This window comes from Pogona vitticeps, chromosome 8 (genome assembly GCF_051106095.1).
Source record: "Pogona vitticeps strain Pit_001003342236 chromosome 8, PviZW2.1, whole genome shotgun sequence".
NCBI classification, from domain to species: domain Eukaryota; kingdom Metazoa; phylum Chordata; class Lepidosauria; order Squamata; family Agamidae; genus Pogona; species Pogona vitticeps.
Genome location: NC_135790.1, coordinates 21247539 through 21266764, shown reverse-complemented (window position 1 = coordinate 21266764; position 19226 = coordinate 21247539). Strand labels below are relative to the sequence as shown.

General features: G+C 44.4%; 1 protein-coding gene across 1 annotated transcript in view; it reads right to left on the bottom strand.

Annotated features, from left to right (window-relative positions):
* Positions 1-332: 332 nt before the first annotated feature.
* ADAMTS15 (ADAM metallopeptidase with thrombospondin type 1 motif 15) overlaps positions 333-19226 on the bottom strand; it is a 43856-nt gene continuing 24962 nt past the window's right edge. The window contains exons 3-8 of the mRNA XM_072979064.2: positions 15841-16008; positions 13193-13476; positions 9918-10095; positions 8204-8385; positions 6691-6866; positions 333-5392 (exon numbers count right to left, since the gene is read on the bottom strand). Of these exons, the coding sequence (XP_072835165.2) occupies positions 4612-5392; positions 6691-6866; positions 8204-8385; positions 9918-10095; positions 13193-13476; positions 15841-16008 (1769 nt within the window). The 3' untranslated portion in view covers positions 333-4611. The remainder of the gene's footprint in view (positions 5393-6690; positions 6867-8203; positions 8386-9917; positions 10096-13192; positions 13477-15840; positions 16009-19226) is intronic.

Genomic DNA, 19226 nt, shown 5'->3' with positions numbered 1-19226 from the left:
AACAAGAGAGGGGCCACACCCTTTCACAAGTGAAGCAAGAGGACAATACGTCCAAAACAAGGCGTTGAAGATTTAACTTTATTTCCAAAAAAAAAAAAAAAAATGACCTGTAGCATTTTGAGGCCTCAAACCCTTTTTGGAGAATATTTCCCTTCTAAGAAAAGGGTGTGTGTTTGTTCCTATACATTATGGCTGCAAGCCATGGAAAATGAATGCAAAGCATTTCGAACAGTGGAAACCCAATGTACAAATGCATATTGTCACTAATTTTTGCAGAAACCTGTGTGATTACAGGAGACACCGCCCAAAGGACACGCCATAAACCAAGCAGCTTAAATACTTAACATTTTTATTTCAGGTTTGCCACTGACACACCAACAACAGAGACCATACAGTATACATGGTATACACAAAGCAGCCAGTACAATAGGCAGTTCCATTCTTTTGCCATATACCTTGCAAAAGAACAATACTTTTAAAACAAAAACAAACCAAGAGCTCCCCCCCTTCCCAAATACACCACAACAGAAAAAAAAAGATGTCAGTGCGCTATAGTTTAAGAGAATGAACAGGTTCGATCCTAAAATATCTTTTAGACAGAGCTCTGCAAAAATCAGTAGCCAACCAATGCATTGCTAGGTCAGACACGGAGCGCAATGAAAACCCTCCAGGAAGCATAGACTTTATGGGAAGGAAGTGAGTCAGTTTGAGATTGCTGCACAGATCCTATAATTGGATCTGCATTACAAATAAAGCAGATCACTCCCTTTCCTCTTAAGGAATCCTGGGAATCATAGTTCTGCAAGACTAGGATCTCTAATTAAGAGTCCTCAGCACCAATGTTGTGTTCCATGGATTCTTTGGAATGAAGACACAATTCACTGTTGTATTTTGGCAAAGTGTTCCAGCATGTAAGTACGTTGCTTCTTTGTAATGACGGAAGGAACCAAGATCCCTTTTTCTGGTCACCTAGAAGCAATTTTGACTCACCATGGATGATCAGGCAAAAAGTTACACCATCAGAAACTCAATATAGGTGTATGATGCAAGGAGACGTTAGGATTGGCAAATTATGGTCCTCCGGATGTTAACGGAGAACAGTTTCTAGCATCTCTCACTATCAGTTCTGTCAGCTAAAGCTGGTGGGAGCTGAAGTCCAATAGCACCTGCAAGTCATCATCTTGCTCATCCATCATAAGGCACCTAAATTGGCATCAGAGAGGAACACCTAGTTGCTCAATGGGACTTAACAAGGTTGTTCTCTTGCTCCCTAAAAGTAGGTTTGATTGGCACGTCCCATTTGAAATTGCAAAACCTGAATCCAATGCTCTCCTCTCTCTAATGAACAAGGTCACTTCCATGGCTTCTCAGTGGAAGGGTGGTAAAGGAGGATCATGCCTATGGTTTTGTCAGCTATAATTTGGTGGGAAAACTCCACCTCTGTTAGAACAGTGATTCTAAAATGGTTCAGGACTCTGCTGGTTCAGGCTTTTGGGGAGTTGTGATCCAAGAAATACAAGAGGCCCAGCTTTGGGAGCCAGCGGGTTACTCACCTCAAATTATTCACTAGAAAGCCAAAAGATTACATTGCTTTCCAAGAAGAAGAAAAACAAGTCACATGACAGCAGACGACCATGACCCAGCTAAGTGATGACACTACACAGCAAATACAGACATACACACTTCTTTGGTGCATTCGGTGTCGGAAGAAGACATGAAGGCATGTGTAAGAAGCATAAACAAACCAAACCCAGATTTGGTTTGGAGTAAGCAGCAGTGCCAGCCCTGTCATGAGGCAGAGTGAGGTAGCCCTTCAGGCAACAGATGCTGAGGATGTAAAAGAGGTGTATGTGCCATGCGACCAGCTCTGCACTCCACTAAGCTACCCTAGTGCATTCTGTTGCAAGGGGAGAGGCTGACTGGTCACCAATATTGAAGCTATTGAGCCTCGTCAACTTTCTTGCTCACAGTAACAGGAAATGCACAATAGGTCCTTAACCTCAAGCAGGCTGGGTATTCCCTCAGATCCCTTATTTTTCTGAACAGTACCTCCGGCAGTTTGGGAGCAGCCCTCAAATGTCTTGGTCAAACCATAACAAAATGTCACTTCAAAACTTCCTACTCAACCCAATAAGTCGGAGCATTTTTAATGGATTGGGTGGTATTCCAAAGGCCTCCCTTGTTCTTGTGTTCTATTTACAATCCCTGCTGCGAGGAGAAAACTGTGAAGGTATCAGGTTGAATAGGCAACGATATGGAATCTGTGGAAAGGAAAGCTAATGAGGTGGAATCTACTGGTTTAAGTGCTAAAGGTCAAAGTAGGACATCAGGCCCAGCAAAAACTCATTCAGAATCTCTCTCATTTACAATTCGGTTTTCAGCATTAGTATTTAAGGAAAGAATGGGAAGTTGCTACTTTCAGTCAGCAAAGACTTAAATACTCACAAAATGAGCACCATTTTGACAACAAGAATTCTTCTGTTTGCTACATGTGGCAGAGAGAAAATGTTACTTCCTAGAAGAACTTATTCAGGAGAAAGATGATAGCTGTGGTTATCTCTTCATAGTTTAGTTCGGTTAAATGCTGCATGACCTGTGACAGGTGGGTGCCATTTGCAGGCCACTAGAGAAAACGCAATCCAGCCATGTGTTATGGTAGCCCACTAATATTAGACTCAACAGTTTCTTTCTTCTGCAAACCTGAACGTCAGGGTGTTTGTGAGAAGGGACGTGTCAAGGATGCATCTGACAACAACTTTGTGGCCAATAATTGTCAAAGCTCCCTGCTATGGTCAACGTCTGAGAAGGAACCATTCCACGCTGATTTGAAGCTGCCAAACAAAAATCTTAGTTTAAGACAACTCAGGAGAAAAGCCCTTCAAAGTTGGGAAGAGCAATCCTATATGTATAACTATCCTGAGGTGACTAACCGAAGCCAAAAAAGCTTCTTATGGCCAATATGGTTTGGCCCTTCTTAATCCTCCCAGTCTTAGCCACCTCCACAGTTGAGGAAGGTGTTTTCAAAGTGCTATTTTCTGCCTCTTCAATTTTGGCAAAGGACGTACTCTCACAGTAGCTATTCCACAGCCAAACATGATGAAGAGAATCCTACTGCAGATTGATCCAAGTGTAAATGTACGTCTGTAAATTGCAGAGGCAATTTTCTGCCAATTAATGAGTCGCTGCTCACTGTAGTGAGTCCAAGTCACATGACCAAGCAATGCAAGTGGTAACTCATCGATTAGTGGCAATTGCCAATGCAATTTACCCGTTACACTTTGTGAGGAACCACCGTGTTCCAGCACCAAGAGTGAAGTCAGAAAACTTTAAGACACACTAAGCACACAAATAAAACCAAGGCATGGTGGAAGAAACATCTTCTCTCTTACACTTAGTATAAGAACTGACTTGGCCCTATAATGTACACCCAAAGGTATATTCTTTTCCCCTCAAAACATTCAAGCAGCTGAAAGCAAAGGAGTCAATATGGGAATATCAACTTGAATCTTCTGATTTTTCCTACTCAAATACAAAGTTGTCCAGACTTTATACATCAGTCATCCATAATACTGAAGATGGAGAGAAGTCCAGATTCACAGATATTTTGCACTGGCTTACAATAACCCCTGGGAACACTCACACAAAACAGCACATTTTTGAAGACATGTGATTTTGAATCAGCAACGAGAGAAAGGGACAAACAGAACAGAAGAGAAGCAGAAAATGGGCTTTCCAGATCCCATGGGGTGATGGAAGATAACAAGTACCTTCATCCCACAAAATATTTTACAGTTCTCATGGAAGGAACCAAGGGAAATTCACAACTAAGCAATGCTTTGCTTTGATGCAGGAAGACTCAGAAGAAAACAGGGCCAAGCACCGTTAAGAAACAGAATGACACAATCCAGTTCATGAATGTTACTGGAAAGGCAGCTACTGACCAGTGACTGGTTGTCAGCCCTGCAGAGAAAGCACAAAAGCTGGAACAAACAAAGGTGTGTCAAGATACCCGCAATGTGTCAGGGCTGGGGAGTCACTTGCTGGTAGGCTTTGGCGGTACCATGAAGCACCAGTTGTGAAGCCTTTCATCTTTTCTTGCTGGTCTAACAGCGATTCGTTGTGGCCTACCCACCCTAGCAGGAGGCAGACTCTGTTTATTTTTGGAGGACAATCGGGCCCACAGTCCGAAGCAACGGTCGCCATTGTCTTTGGTCCATTGTGGACGGCAATTTTTCGGTCTTGCTTTTCTTCACACCCACAGGATGCACCGCTAAGATGTGATGGAGTTTGGGGTGGTTTAGCAGCTTCGAGGTAGTTGTTCCATCCTGCTTCCACCACTGACCAACGGGATAGTTTGAACCCATGACTCAGCCCCTTCTCCCAGGCACTCGTTTTCTCTCTCTCTCTCTCTTTCTGTCCATTTAAAATCCTTTTGTTTGTCGAAATGCGCTATGTAACAGGACCCCCACCCTCCACTCAGTCAACTCCCTCTCCCTCCCCCCTGGAGGCTTCTTTATTTTTTTTTATTTTTTTACACTTTCAACCACTTGACTGCCGAGCGCCAAAACACGCTGCACCTTATTGCCTTGGTCAGAATCGGGTCCAGCCCGCTCAGCAGGGTCTCAAGGTGCAAAAGTCCAGCTCCTGGGGCTTCTTCCGGAGGTTGCACTGGTCGCGCGGCAAGAGGACGCCGCCCCGCCCGGTGCACTTCAGCATGCGCCTCTTAAACCCCCGGCCACAGGTTTTAGAGCACGGCGACCAGGAGGAGGCCTCCCAAGAGGGACACGGGTCCCCGCATATCCGGATGTCACTGGGCCGCTGGGTGGCATCGCAGGAGGAAGCCAGCTGGCCCAGGGTGTCGCGACACAACACCATGCGCTTCTGCAGCCCGTTGCCACAGGTGACGGAACAGTCTTCCCAGCTGGTGGTGGCCCATTTGTACGAAGGGCGTTTGTAATCCGGCCGGCCCATATCCAAGCGGTTGGAGAGGCTGAGGATGCTGTTAGTGAGGACTGGCGGGCGCTTCCCATCTTTCCGGTACAGAGACTTGTCTTCTTTACTCTCTTTGGGCAGGTAGAACGAGTAGCGCACTCGCGGCGGGGTCATCTTCCCGACCGACAGCACCTCCACCGTCAAGGGCTCCTGGATGGGCATGAAGGCGTGGAGGCTTTCCACTGCTGTCCCTGTGCCACTGTAGCGCAACACGCTGCCCTTCACCATGAGGTCCCGCTCCACCGCCGAGACAATGAAGTGCCCATTCAGGAGGTATTTGCCATGCCCGTTTTTCACAGCCAGGTAGTTGTCGTCACTGATCATGCCCTTGTAACCTCGCTGTCGAATATCAATGCTGGAGGCACCGGCTGGGATGAGCACCACAAAGTTGTAGCCATGCCTAGAGGTGCGAGGAACAAAGCAAGAAAGACATCAATACAAGTCAGCAAAATTTCATGATAGAAGCCTTTGGGGGAGACATCATTGAGGGGTAGGAAGCCTTGGGGAACCCAGATTTTTTTTTTTTTTGGACCAGCCTGAATGTCTCTTGGGTATAGTCACCCAAAGACCCAAGTCTGCACAGCTCTGCTCCAAGAAAAAAAAAAAACATGACATCTCAATCCCCAATGTATTGAACAAAAGAGTCATTGCTAGCTGCTGCCAAAGGGGCCCAAAGAAGGCACAAAGGGCTCTATATTTGGCTGTCGATCTCCGTAAAGCCAGAGCCAGTTATGAAGCAATGCTTCCTTCCTGGATTAAATGATAATAAACATGACCTTCCAAGTCCATTCTGATTTATGGTGATCCTTTTCAGGGTTTTCCAGGTAGAGAATATTCAGAGGTAGAGGCAGGCACTTCACATGCCTGACAGCTACATATGAAGCTGTCGGCACAGAACCGCAGCTGCTGTGCAGACCTTCTGCCCATCCTCTGGGCTGGCTGGGCCACTTATCTGTTGTCATGTGTCACTGGGCTCCTTCTGTTTTAGCAGGAGCCCGGCCAGCCCTTCCCTGCCTCCTCAGGCAGCCAACCACTCAGTGGTTGCATGGCTAGAATCTCCATTCCACACCGCGAGAGCAGGACTCCAGCAACGCACGACAACAGGTAAGTGACTCAAGGGGTTGAGAGAAGATCAGTGTGGCAGCTGTAGTGCTTCATACAAAGCTGTCAGGAGCATGAAGCACCCATCTCTACTGAGAAGTGGTTTACCTTTCCCTTCTTCTGGGGTGCCCTGGGATTGTGCAGCTTGCCCAAGGCCACACAGGCTGGCTACTCATAGGCGGCACAGCGGGAAATCAAACCCTAGACTAAATTGTGGTCATTATATTATTTCGTGACATGAACCATTTTCTCTCTAGCAAGGCTGAGAAGAAATGCAGAGCAATGTCTTTGACCTGTTCCTCTGAGACAGATGTTCTGTGATCTGTGATTGAAAGGTCACCTGTTATTATCCTGAAAAAAAAAGTTCCTTACATAGAGCCCGGTCTTTGGGGCCTTCTATCTAAATAATACCCAGATTTCCAGTCAGAAAACCAAATCCTCCAAGATTTCCAGCAGAGATTTATCCCAGCCCTTCCTGGAGGTCCCATGCATTGAACATGGATTGTCTTAATATGAAGCAGGCGATGTCCTAATGGGCTATAGCCCCTCTTCCCTCAAATGACCTTAGGTGAACGTTTGGAACGGACACTGACTCACATGGGTTTGGTGAACAAGCCAGATACTTTCTTGCAGCTTTTGTTGTCTCCTCCACACACTCCACATTTGTCAAACTTCTTTTTGGAACCCAGTTTCCCATCACACCCAGCCTTGATGCATTTCCCTTGGACACACAGAGAGGTGGAGTCTGGGGAGCATGGGGTCCCGTCCACAACCTGGAACGAAGAGAATACTGGTTGACGCTATTTTGATCAAACAGGTAAAGCACTTCCACATCTGCTGACAGCACTGGCTTTGCTATGGCCTTCTAAATTTCTAAATTGACTTTATTATTGCGATGAACGTACACCACTTTCAATTGTTTTTAGTTGTCTTCTAGTTGTGTTTTGCTGCTGCTTTTTAGTGGAAAGGCAGGCTAGAAATGTAATAAATATTTATTCCATACGAGATGGTGAGGACCGTAGCAAACATCCCCTTGTGCTTTTGTTTTGCCCTGGGGTGTGCAGGAGGATTTCAGTTTTCACTGAGGGTTCTTCACGGCTGCCTGTGGAAATTCCCTTCTCCATATCTCTGAGAAGCAGAGGATGCAATCAGCATGCAGTTAAAAGCCAATAGTATCCCCCTCCATTGGCGTAGTTCCTTCAAAGCTCCATGCCCGAGCAATCAGACTTGCAAAGGAAGCCTGTGGTTCACTCCAGATTTCCAGTCACAGAACCAAAAACAAGATTGTTTGCAATAAGCAGAGGTGAAGAACCATTGTTCTAGGATAAACATCTGTCTTTCACCTCTTAAGCAACCTCCATTTCTAAACTGTATAATCTAACATAGATATTTTCACTGATAACATGATGGTCACTTTGAAGCGCAGTGAGAACCACCAATGGCTCAAAACCCCCAGGATATTCCACCAGGTCCTTAATTGCTAGAAAAACTATGCACACTTACCACCACTGCAAGATACTAGAGGGCCTGTGATGTCTACTACGCCAAGACTGATGCTTTTCACATATGCATGCTAGAATCCATTATAAATTTTTCACTGACAATTCTAGCAAAGGCATATTATTCTTACTGTCATTATGCAGTCAGTGTGACACAGTGTACACATAATGAGCCAGGTAGAGTCAGAGATGGCAGAAATGCTAGGATGTTCAGCCAGCAACATTTTGTTTTCACTGAGCTCCATAGTGGACAACTTCCAGCCATACAGATGTCGATGGACTACAACTCCCTTCTTAACCAGCACAACCAATGGCAACAGATGCCAGAAATGGCAGTCCAACATCATCTAGAGAGCCACTATTGATTTTCCACAAGGGAAATTTATTTAATAAATTTATACGCAGCAAGCAAATTTTAATCTAAAAAAATGTCAGTCTCTCTTTGAAATTAATTCTATATGGATCCTCTCTTTTTTCTCCATGGCAATACAGAAGTATATTAAAAAGTGTCATTTCTTGGGAGCATTTATTTCCCCCATTGTATAGGTTCCCTTTTCCAGCTGACTTCCTCTCCTCCATAGTACCAAAGAAACGACGGTCTCTTTGCTCACCTTTGGGGCCAAGACGTAGAAGTACCCAGTCCCATTGGCTCTACAGATGAGCTTGCACTTGTCCCGAGGCGACACTCCAGAGTATTTCGGTACCCAAGAGACGGTGGCTGTGAGCCGGTTGGTACTGTGATTGTAGCCATTGAAAGCCTCACACTGTTCTTCTCGAAAGCTCTTTCCTGGGACTGTAAGGAAACAAACTCATTCAGTTTTCCAAATAACAAAAAAATCCTGAGAGATCAGGAATAGGGGGCTAATTCATATCCATCTAGTTGTCTCATCATGTACATCCGGTGGCAACTGCAGGAGAACCAAGGGCTGTACCCCTTTTATTCTGCCTTTTTCTTCAATTTCATAAATATGTTCCCTTCTTTTAAAAAGGAGAGGTTGAGAGGCAGTGACTTCCAGTATTGAAAGGACGGTTATTTCAGATCTCCAAAAGGCGATGCCAAAGTTGCCTTAAAATACAGAATCACATTATCATCCTTGAACTGCAGAGCAGCTCAATGGCTGCTTCACCATTGCTTGGCAAACCTAGATCATCTGAAGATGTCAAGATGCCGTTATCAGTTGCATCTTGCTACTACAAGTTTCAGCTACCTGAGCAACTGCCTGAATGCTGGAAGCAGAGAAACGAGTTCTTAAAAGGATTTTATTAAGGATTGTCATTTCAATGAAAAACATTTCCTGTGCTATTATGTTTTAACCACATTTCACTAGTTGGAGTGTCCTCAACTTCACTAGTGAAAACCCTTGCACAGGCTTCTGTGCTGCTGCGTACCCACACCTCAGATCTTAGGCTGCCCCAAAATATGATAGCAACGAATTCCATAGCTTGAATTACTTTCCTTTTAAGGAAATACTTATGGCCCCAGAGTATTTTCAGCTAAAAGAATGCCTTGATCTATTACAACTTTCAGTAGTATCTGGGCAGATAGAATAGAAGTGTCCTTTACTGTTTAGTCTTCAATTATATTTCTGCATTACTAATAATTATTTCCTTCACTGTGCTCAAGGCATCCCTTCCCTTCTTTATCTCTACAACTTCTTTATCTCTGAGGGAGATCAAGTTAACAGTGTGTTAACTTGTTACACAACAAGTGTCGTGATGGGGACTAGAAATCAGATCTCCTGAGTCCTAGGACAACATTGTAAGTGCTACACCATACTAGCTCTCACTATGAACATCAAGATAAAAGGCTGGGATTACTGCTCCTGATTCTGGCTAGACACAAAGCCCCAGATTTCACTCCCAACTCTTATACATATAATGCTCTGTCTTCATAGTCTTAGCCACCTTAGGAATGGACCTCAACAGATGGGAAACTCTGACATCTGAGCGTTCAGCCTGGAGGCAAGCGGTGCATTATGGCCTCTCCCAATTTGAAGAGACCCTTGTCCAGCAGGCTGAGGTGAAGAGGCAGCCCCACAACCAGCAAAACTAGGGAGCTTGACAGGGGACAGATTGTATTGTCTTCAGTGTGGAAGGGATTGTCACTCTCAAATTGGCCTTCTCAGCCACACTAGACGCTGTTCCAAGTCCTCCATACAGAGCACGTTACCATAGTCTTTTGAGACTGAAGGATGCCTAAACCAGCCACCCATCCAAAAGATGGATCCGCCTGCCCTCTGCTTAGCAACACCAATGCCATTGGACCCAGGCCGCTCAGGGTCTCAAAGCCTGCAAGGAAAAGCCTGCCCCATTCCGCAGCCTCACCTGTGTCAGAGCACGGGTTCAAACTGCAGGAGCGGTACTTAACGCGGATGCCTTCGCAGTACTTCCCTTCATTGGCGGGAGGTGGGTTGTTGCATTCCCGCTTCGCCAGCTGGACGCCTCCGCCGCAGGTCCGAGAGCACTGGCCGTAGGGTGCCCACTTCCCCCAGTTGCCATCCACCTGCCAGAGCACAGCACGTTGAGTAGGTGCCAACCCCACTGCCAAGCTCACAATCCTCTCCTCTGACTGGTGCTGTTTTTGTCCCTGCTCTCGTTTTGACCTCCAACGGATGGAATCCATCGGTCATCACCTGCCATCTTGGCAAGTCCCCTAGAGTCTTATTGGCCATCAAGGGAAGGGAACGCTTGAGCATGTACAAAAGGCTTCACTCTGTGTCCCAAAGAGGCAGTAGCTTTGAAAATATTATCCCCTAATAGGCAAGGAGAAGAGGAGAGGGAAATAAGGATGTCAAGATTCCTAAGCAGTTCATAGAATTGCCTGTGTAGTGCTCAAGAACATTCCAGATCCCTGAATGGTGAAAGATGGATATCCTGAGAAATATGATCTAAAACTACAACAAAACATTGTAATGACGGCATTTTATTGTCTTTTGATTCACTTAAAAATCACAGAATCGTAGAAGAATGGAGTTGGAAGGGGCCTCTAAGGCCATCAAGTCCAACCCTCTGCTCAATGCAGGAATCCAAATCAAAGCAGATCTGACAGCTGGTTCTCCAAATTTTCTCTTGAAGTAGCCCTGATACATCCCAGTATTATTTACAAGGCTTAGGGAGTTAAGTTTTAAACATAATGTCTTCCTGTTACACATTACAATGTTAGAAAAGTAACCCTTTGCCTTTGCTAATCATTACAGTGTTGAAAATGTAACTCATTTGTGCTGCACAATACATTTTAGATTTTTTCCTGTTATTTGTTTTTAAAAGAAAACGGAGGATTGATAACAGAAGGGCATAAAACCCAAAATGTTCCTACCCAAGCGTATCTAAACATATCTTTAAATATCTTTTGGAAGTAACTAGAAATGGTTACACGTTACACTCATAAAACAAGTGGATCAAACTTGTTCCATTGCTTTTGAAATGTAAGTTCAGTACAGCCTCATTCTAACAAAATAATTAGCTACCAGCAGCTGACAAACTTGAACCTCTCTATCTTCAAGGTATGAATATTTGGAATTTTTAGGAAATAACCATTGCCTAGAGGCAAAGTCCGGGCTTGTCCATCACCATCAATCCATCCACAATTTTCTTTTCTCAGCAGAGTACTAGCTGGAAGCTTATGTGAGTGTACCCCCAAGAGCAACTGGAAAAGGGTACATGAAGGCTATAGAAGCGCACATGTGCATGCATACCCACGGATCAACAGCTTTTAATTGACAACTGTGCTCTAAGGGAGCAGAAAAATTTTTTCAAGGACAGAACAGCTGCTTACAGTAATCTGAACAAGAAAACAACATTTGTTACAGAAGGATGAGTGTGACTATGTGTCTATGCTTCATTGTTATTTTTAAGACAAGCCCTGTTGTTCTTTAAAAAAACTGCAGATGATAAGTGCAATTTTAAGAGGTGTCCTTCCTTATTTTTCTTGTCTTGTTTTTGTGCAAACAGGAGGGAACGCCTGTTGCAATGGCTGTTGCCATTACATAAAATCATAAAATCAAATATATTTGCTGGCTTGGCTTTTTTAAAAAATCCTGGGCATTTGCATTTAATTTGCTTCAATGCAAATAATTAACTTGATTGATACAGTCTTCTGTCCTATTACACTTGGTGCAAGCAATGCCAGATTCAGTTCGACACCTTCGTCCTCGGGTCGTAAACCTGACCACAATCCATAGCTTTTGAGTAGAGTTTTCAGCAGAATTGGTAGATTCCTTTAATGAAGGGGGTGGTCTAGAATTAAAGGTCACACATTGTGCTGCAATGGTATGGATCAGGATTGCCCCCCACTGCCCCAGTTCCTGCCACATTCAGGGATTCCCTCTGCCAGGCAATTGTATTAGTTGACAAAACAAAAATCTAGGTGGAACTAAAAGAACAGGTTTCTTGCATTGCTAACTCTAGGGAACCCCTTCATTGTGAATTCTTTGATTCTACGCAAGCATGCACTTCATACAGAATGCAGAATTCTGCATTCTCAGATGTCAAATTTTATTGCTCCATTTAATACTGTTTCCAGTCCTTTATATAAAAGACTTCTAAAAGGTAAGTCACATCAGCGATGTTTTGTGGAATTTCAGACTCTGCATGCCCAAGACATTGTGTTGCTTGACGTGCGGTACAAGCATCTCCTCAGCCTTGTTCCACATACAGAAATCAACTGGGCTGACAAGTGGAACCCACATCAATACTGGCAACGAGACAGGGTTCAGCACTACACTTGCGATCAGCTGATGGGTTTTGAAGGGGATCGGAGAAGCTGTGTGGAATACCCAGCTTCATTTTTCAAGACAATATGCAGAGGATTGAGAAGGAACAGCTCAGAAGCTGTCGCTGCTAGAGATGGGCACAAATCACCAGTTCAATGGTTCATGCTGGTTCGGACAATGGAGAAAACAGGTGTTCTGCAGTTCAGCGCTCTGCCTCCTCTGTTTGGCACCCACTGAGGGGCTGCACCCATAGGAGGCAGGGCAGGGAAGCTGGGGCACTGTTTCCGAGGAGGTGGGGCGCTGAACTGTGGAACACTTGTTTGTCCAACCTGGCACGAACCACCGAACTAGCAGTTCATGCCCATCTCTAGTCACTACTGCCTTTAACATCTGCTATCCAATCCTCTAACTGACTCACTATACCTAATGGTAGGGTCAGCACTGACCCCCAAATCAAAATGGTCAACAATTCAATAATTCTGACATTGCAACTCAAATCAACTAGCAGAGGTAGATCTAGGCACTGATTCCAGGTGCTGGGATTTAGATGGTGCAAGGATTTGAAGCACGAATCTGTCCACATTGAGCAGATATGTAGTGCCACTTGGCCTCAGGCAGAGGAAACACAAAACAGGTGTGCCCACTGTGGACCCAGTGTGTCTGTTACGTGCTCAGAGCCATGCATTCTACCCCATTTCCTCTGTCTTCTCCTTGTTTTTGCGTTTCATGGCACCCAGCGACATCAAGGTGGCTGCTGCCAATTAAACCTTTTTAAGCTGGTTTTCTCTACATCATTTAGTGCATTTCCAAGCACGAGTGTAGATCTCATCCAATATAACTGACCCCTCCCCAAGCTACCTCCTCAACACAGAACCATCATATACTCACCCGGTACTTACTGATGTTATGCTTCTCAACACAGACCCCCTTCAAGCAGAACCTGCCTTCTCCACAGCTGGTGCCGTCAGCCCAGGGAAAGTGCCGTGTCTGGCACATGATGTGGCCCCGTGCCTTCCCCGTGCACCACAGCTTGGTGCAGTATTGCATGTACGGGCAGGGCTTGGAGCCCATCCCAAAGGCCAGTTCGCATTGCTGGTTGAGGTTGTAGTTGGCGCCAGGAAGCTCTTCCGGCAACTCAATGGGCTTGGTGGGTTGGTCCAAGAGGCAGTCACCTGGACAAAAAATGGGAAGGAGACTCAACACCAAGACAGACGAACTAGAATCTGGCACTGTTTTCTTTCAAAAGCCAGCCGAGACTGAGTATCAGCTGTTGTTCCAAGCAGACCGGAAGAAGTGAAATGAAAACATTTGGGAGACACAAACATTGCACTGCTACTTCCCCATGCAGACACCAGGATACAGTTTGAGGTGGCACTCATAAAATAATTTTGTAGAATTTGACAAGTTTTCAAACATCCCAGGAAAAAACTCATTTCATCTCTCAAATAGCTTCCTGGTACGAGGTTAAAGCCAGAGTGCAACATGCTTTAAATGCACACCTACTGAAATCAATGACTACCTTATGTCCTGTTGATTTTAGTGAGTCTCCCCTATGGAAGATTACATCTGGATCAATGCCATGGTGTTCTACAATTTATAGCAGTATACTGCCCTGCAAATTTATACTGAAATAGTTAAAAATGTCATAAAATGGCATTGATTTAAACAAAGAAAGCAAATGAGCAGGAGTTCAGTAGATCTGCTGTTGCATGTTTTTAATCTCTTTAAAATCTCTAAATCCACCCCAAAAGGCAAAGAAAATTGTGAATCTTTAATGTCTGATCCTAAAATGGAGGGCTCTGACTTCCAATTGGACATACAACACCCATACTACATAATGATGAACTTTCAAAGACAACCAGTAGTGAACAGTTGGACAGTGTACAGATGCTTATATTTTTAGTGGGGGGAGTGTTTGGGGATTTTTTTTAATGTGTGTGCATGTGGGTCTGGTCTCTGGGTGTCTGTGTGAATTTCATTGTATGTGTATACTATGTATAGACTTACAATTCATTTGTATGGATGGGGAGCAGGCTTTTCTCATTGTGGTGGGACACAGCCTGTAGTGGAAGCCCTGATAAGTTCTAGACCTCCTAGATGGTGGACTCCAAGTCCCATTAACCCCACCCAGGACACTGACGGGAAGCAGAGGGTTGAAGTACAACAATATCTCAAGGGCTACAAATAGCCACCGTTGCTATAAAGACAAGGGGAATCCCTCTGAAAAGCGTTGTAGCAGCTGCCTCCAATTTTCCTTTAGTCATTTCAGACTTGCATTTTTCTCATCAGTGGGTAAATTGTGTGCTGGGATGGTACACAGACACTGGTGATTAAAAAATATGCACCACTGAGTGGAAGAATGGGCAGATAGATAACCCAACTGTGGGATTCCCCTTTCCTTTTCTATATCTGTATGCAGATTGCTATTCTTATCCTTCCTTCCTTCCTCCTCCTTTGAAAAAAAATTCATGTTTCTTTTTGCTCTTCTGAATTAGCTGGACACTGCCTTTACAGAAGACTTTTACAGAGTCTTCTTCTTCAAAAAAATAGTTTGAAAATCTATTCTTCTGCTCTAACCACAGTGAATTTTAAAATTTAATAAATGCTAAGTTTCGTTTCTCTTCTCTTCTTTACTGCCAGTCTCAGCCATGATTATTCCTCTTTAGTAGTCAAAAGTTCAGGATAAGCCTCTTCCCTTAGCAATTAATAAACATAAAATAATCTTAACATGGTGGTACAAAAAGGGGAGAAATGTGGCCCTCCAGATATTCTTGGGCTGCAACTCCCAGCAGCTCCAGTCAGCATACCCTGTGGTGAGGGAGGATGTCAGATCCAGCCTTACAACATCTGGAAGGCTGCACACTCTTTTCTCTAGTGTAATCGTTCATCTTTTCCTTCCAGATGTGCCACATCCATGCGACTTCTCAGGCCTCCAAAAAGACCCACATAAATTCCTTCCTTGTGATTCAGAAGGCTTTTGCATTCTGTGCTACGTGCACCCAGAGTAGATAGATACAGTGGTGCCTTGCTTAATGATTACCTCGTTAAACGATGAAACCGCTTTACGATGAAGTTTTTCCTATGGGGAAAAATCACTTAATGATGATCGGTTCCCTGCTTCAGGAACCAAATTTTCTCTAGACGACGATTTTAAAACAGCTGATTGGCAGCTCTAAAATGGTCACCTGCTGTGCAAAATGGCTCCCCGCTGTGCTTTCAGACAGATTCCTCACTTTACAGGCATGGGGAAATGGCAGCCCTATGGAGGATCTTCGCAAAACGAGCAGCTATTTCGCCCCTTGGAACTCATTGAACCAGTTTTCAATGCATTTCAATGGGTTTTTAAATTTCACTTGACGAGGATTTCGCTTAACAGCGAATTGAACAGAATGAATTATCCTTTCCTGTTTTGGTTCATTTTGCACATTGTGATGTAGATAGCAGCTGATGTAAGCCATGCGGTCCTCGTGGCTCAAGATCTCCTTTCCTTTCCCATTCCTCCCATCTTCTTGTCAAATACCCAATGCCCTACTCACCATGTCCGCTGTCCAAGAAATCAGTGATGATGGCAGCACTGCAAGCTGACCAAGGTTTGGTGCGGTCAATCTGGATGAGAGTAGGTGACATCATGTGGTTAGTCTTCAGTCTCCCAAAGACCTCTTCACAGACCTTCACATTGTCATGGGGCATGTTGAATACGTGCCCTTTAAAAAAGAGACAACATTTTAAACTCACAGGAAAAGAATTTTTGACAGCAACTGACCAATCACTAATTAGCACTGGGCAGAAATTGGCTAGTTTTCTCATAATTTCATGGGAGGCAGGAAAGGGTGTGTGCGAGCAAAAGGTTTATTTATTTATGCACCCCAAATTATATGTCATGATAAATGTGTATTTTCCGGTATTGCAAAATTTTCCCTCCAGGCATGTAATTCTTTCAAAGCTTTGTTTCAGAGCAATCACACTGACAAATATAGTTCATGTTTACAATGACCAATCACAAAAAAGGAAAGCTAATTTGCATGGGGAGAGGGCAGCTCATGCTAGGATGAAGTGACATCTTTTGCCCCTTGATGATACAATGCTTCTAATGACATGCTAACCATTCAGTCCAGTTTCGACTTCAGTTTGCTTGGGGTTTTTTTTTAATGCACACAATGGAGAGGGGTGATCTGGACTCATGTCAGTGGAATCTGAAAAAGCCTCTTTTCTTCCCTCTCTGTCTCAACTACTGTACTTTGATGCCAAGCACATCCAAAGTTGGAATTACTCACTGAGCAGGATACAAAACCAAAGCCACGTTCATTATATTTTAGCAATTGAAAAATTGCTACATATATAGTCTGCCCCATCCAAAGCATGAAATTACTTTTTCAGTGTGTGTGTGTATATATATATTTCCCCAAATCCCCCAGCCAAAATGGCCACTGACTATCCTGGCTGTAGGATGATGGGAACTGTAGTCGGAAAAAGTAATGTCATGCTTTGGATGGGGCAGGTCTGGGTGGGGCAGACTTGCATATCCTTCTTGCCTATTTGACCCAAGACACTTCTAATGTTTGTGGGTCCACCAGCTCTGGAAACGTCTGCAGGAAGGACATTGCTTATTCCAATTCTCCTTCCTGGCTCTACAAATTGCTTGCTTCTCCTGTTCTGATCAGATTGCCCCCCAAGGGGAGGGGGAAGTTGCAACAGATGCAGGCAGTTCCTGCCAGCAAGAGACTGCAAGCCAGCAGTTTGCTGGCCAAGATTCACACCATCTGCTTTGTGTGCGGACACCGGTCCTTGCAGAAAGCATGAGAAAGAAACCTGAGACATCAAGCGAGAAACAGCAGTGGAAGCAGAATGATTGCCTCATTCAAACACACACACACACACACACACACACACACACACACACACACACAGAATGATTGCCTCATTCAAACACACACACACACACACACACACACACACACACACACACACACACACACACACACACACACACACAACCTCTTCTTGGACATAATCCGATTACCCATTTCTCTAACATTTGGTCATTTTCTGAACCCCTGAAAGTAGGAATAGCTGATTAACCTCCTGTTAGAAATTTAACTCCAAGTAAATTTTATCTCATTTAATGCTGGGCAAAGCATTCATATCAAGGCCAGGCTTTGAGTGATAAGCAACCCTTATCACTGGCCATCTCAGCTAAACACAGCATAATAACATAAGAAAAATAACCCTCTGGAGAACCAGAAAAGCTTGCAGCCCTCTGGATGATGATTATCATACCGTTACTCAACCTTTTGTCTGGCATTTTGAATTGTTTTTTTGTTGTTGTGGTGTTGTGGTGTTACTTCATCCAACAAAACCACCACCACCCCAGTGTGCACACATGTGCATGCTTTTACACACTTGACACACACACTTTGTCTCTTTCCTACCACAGTGCTAAGTCTTCTGAAAGACAGCTGCTGTCCAAACTAATCTTCACAATCTATCCTCAAGACCACATATTTAAGAAGTTTTAAAAGCTTAAAAACTACCAGAACAAAGTCTGTGCACCAGCCTTGCAGTCCTTACTTTAAATGGCATTGTTCGCACATGCAGTAATGTGCCACTTGATGCACTGATGCCAGCTCTGCATTCTGATTCCACTGCACAGCACTGTATCAGAACCAAAGTTCTCACTGGACTATTTAGTATGGGCTGGCTCATCCATACAGGCAAACGTTTGCCACCCCTCAATGCTCCAGTCACCCAAGTTAGAAACCCAGGTAGCCGAGGGCAGCCCATTTTGACTGGAGGAAATACGATTTACAGTAATCCCATTTCCAGATGCAAGGCGGATTCCCAATCAGATTCATGAATGCAGCATTTGTTGTGGTTCTAATCAAAAGCCCCTGAGTCTCTTCCTGAGCAATTTGGCTGTAAATCCTGTTGACAATCTGGAACGCTGCTCTTCCGGATCTAGGTGTGTATCTAATGCATCCCGGCCCCGACGTGTTATTTCAGGATCTCTTAAGCTTGGGAACTGAAGCTACAAGCAGAGCCAAGAAGAGCGAAGTCTCTAGGTTGGGCTTGCTCATCTCCTTAACAGCTGTTTTCCAGCAGTTCCAGTTAAACCTCTCTCTAGCACTGGGAATGAAGTTCAGTCTCATTTTCTCTCTCTCTTGTTCTCCCTTTCTCTCACACACACAGCACACACACAGATACACACACTTGGTAGAGTTTACCCAGAAAGCTATTCTTAAAACTTTGCTATTGTCTGAACTTCCTGAATGAAGCAACCCAAGCTATTTTAAACATCACACTTGTCTCCTTCGTAATTATGGATCAAAACAACCTTCTAACTTTTTCCGAAAAAAGAAAAGCCAAAGCGAAAGAAGAGGAAAGGTTCCAATCCCCATCCCTGCCCTTGTGGAAATCCGCTCCCTGGGTGGCAGCCACGGACACGGGTCCTGCCTCTTTGCTGCGGCTTGAACTAAGTGGCTGCTTCTAAAGCTACGGAAGGATGGAGTGAACTTTCAAGCCAAGAATGGTCTGGCAAAAATTTGAAAGAGAGTAAGTTAAAGCAGAGAGAGACAGAGCACCAAGAGATTTGATGTTGTGCAATAGTGCCGGTTTAAAAGCCTGTGGAGACTCCCACAGAACCATTATTCTGAAGGTCCACGCTTTTTGGAGGCCTGTGCTCTCCCTCTTTGTTACTGCATTATTATAACTGTACAAACACAGAATCATTCAACTAGAACAGTGGTCCCCAACCTTGGGCCTCCAGATGTTCTTGGACTATAACTCCCAGAAGCCTTCACCACCACCTCTGCTGGTCAGGAGTTCTGGGAGCTGAAGTCCAAGAACATCTGGAGGCCCAAGGTTGGGGACCACTGAACTAGAAGATCATGAACTGGATCAAAGAACAAGAGAATCATAGAGGTAG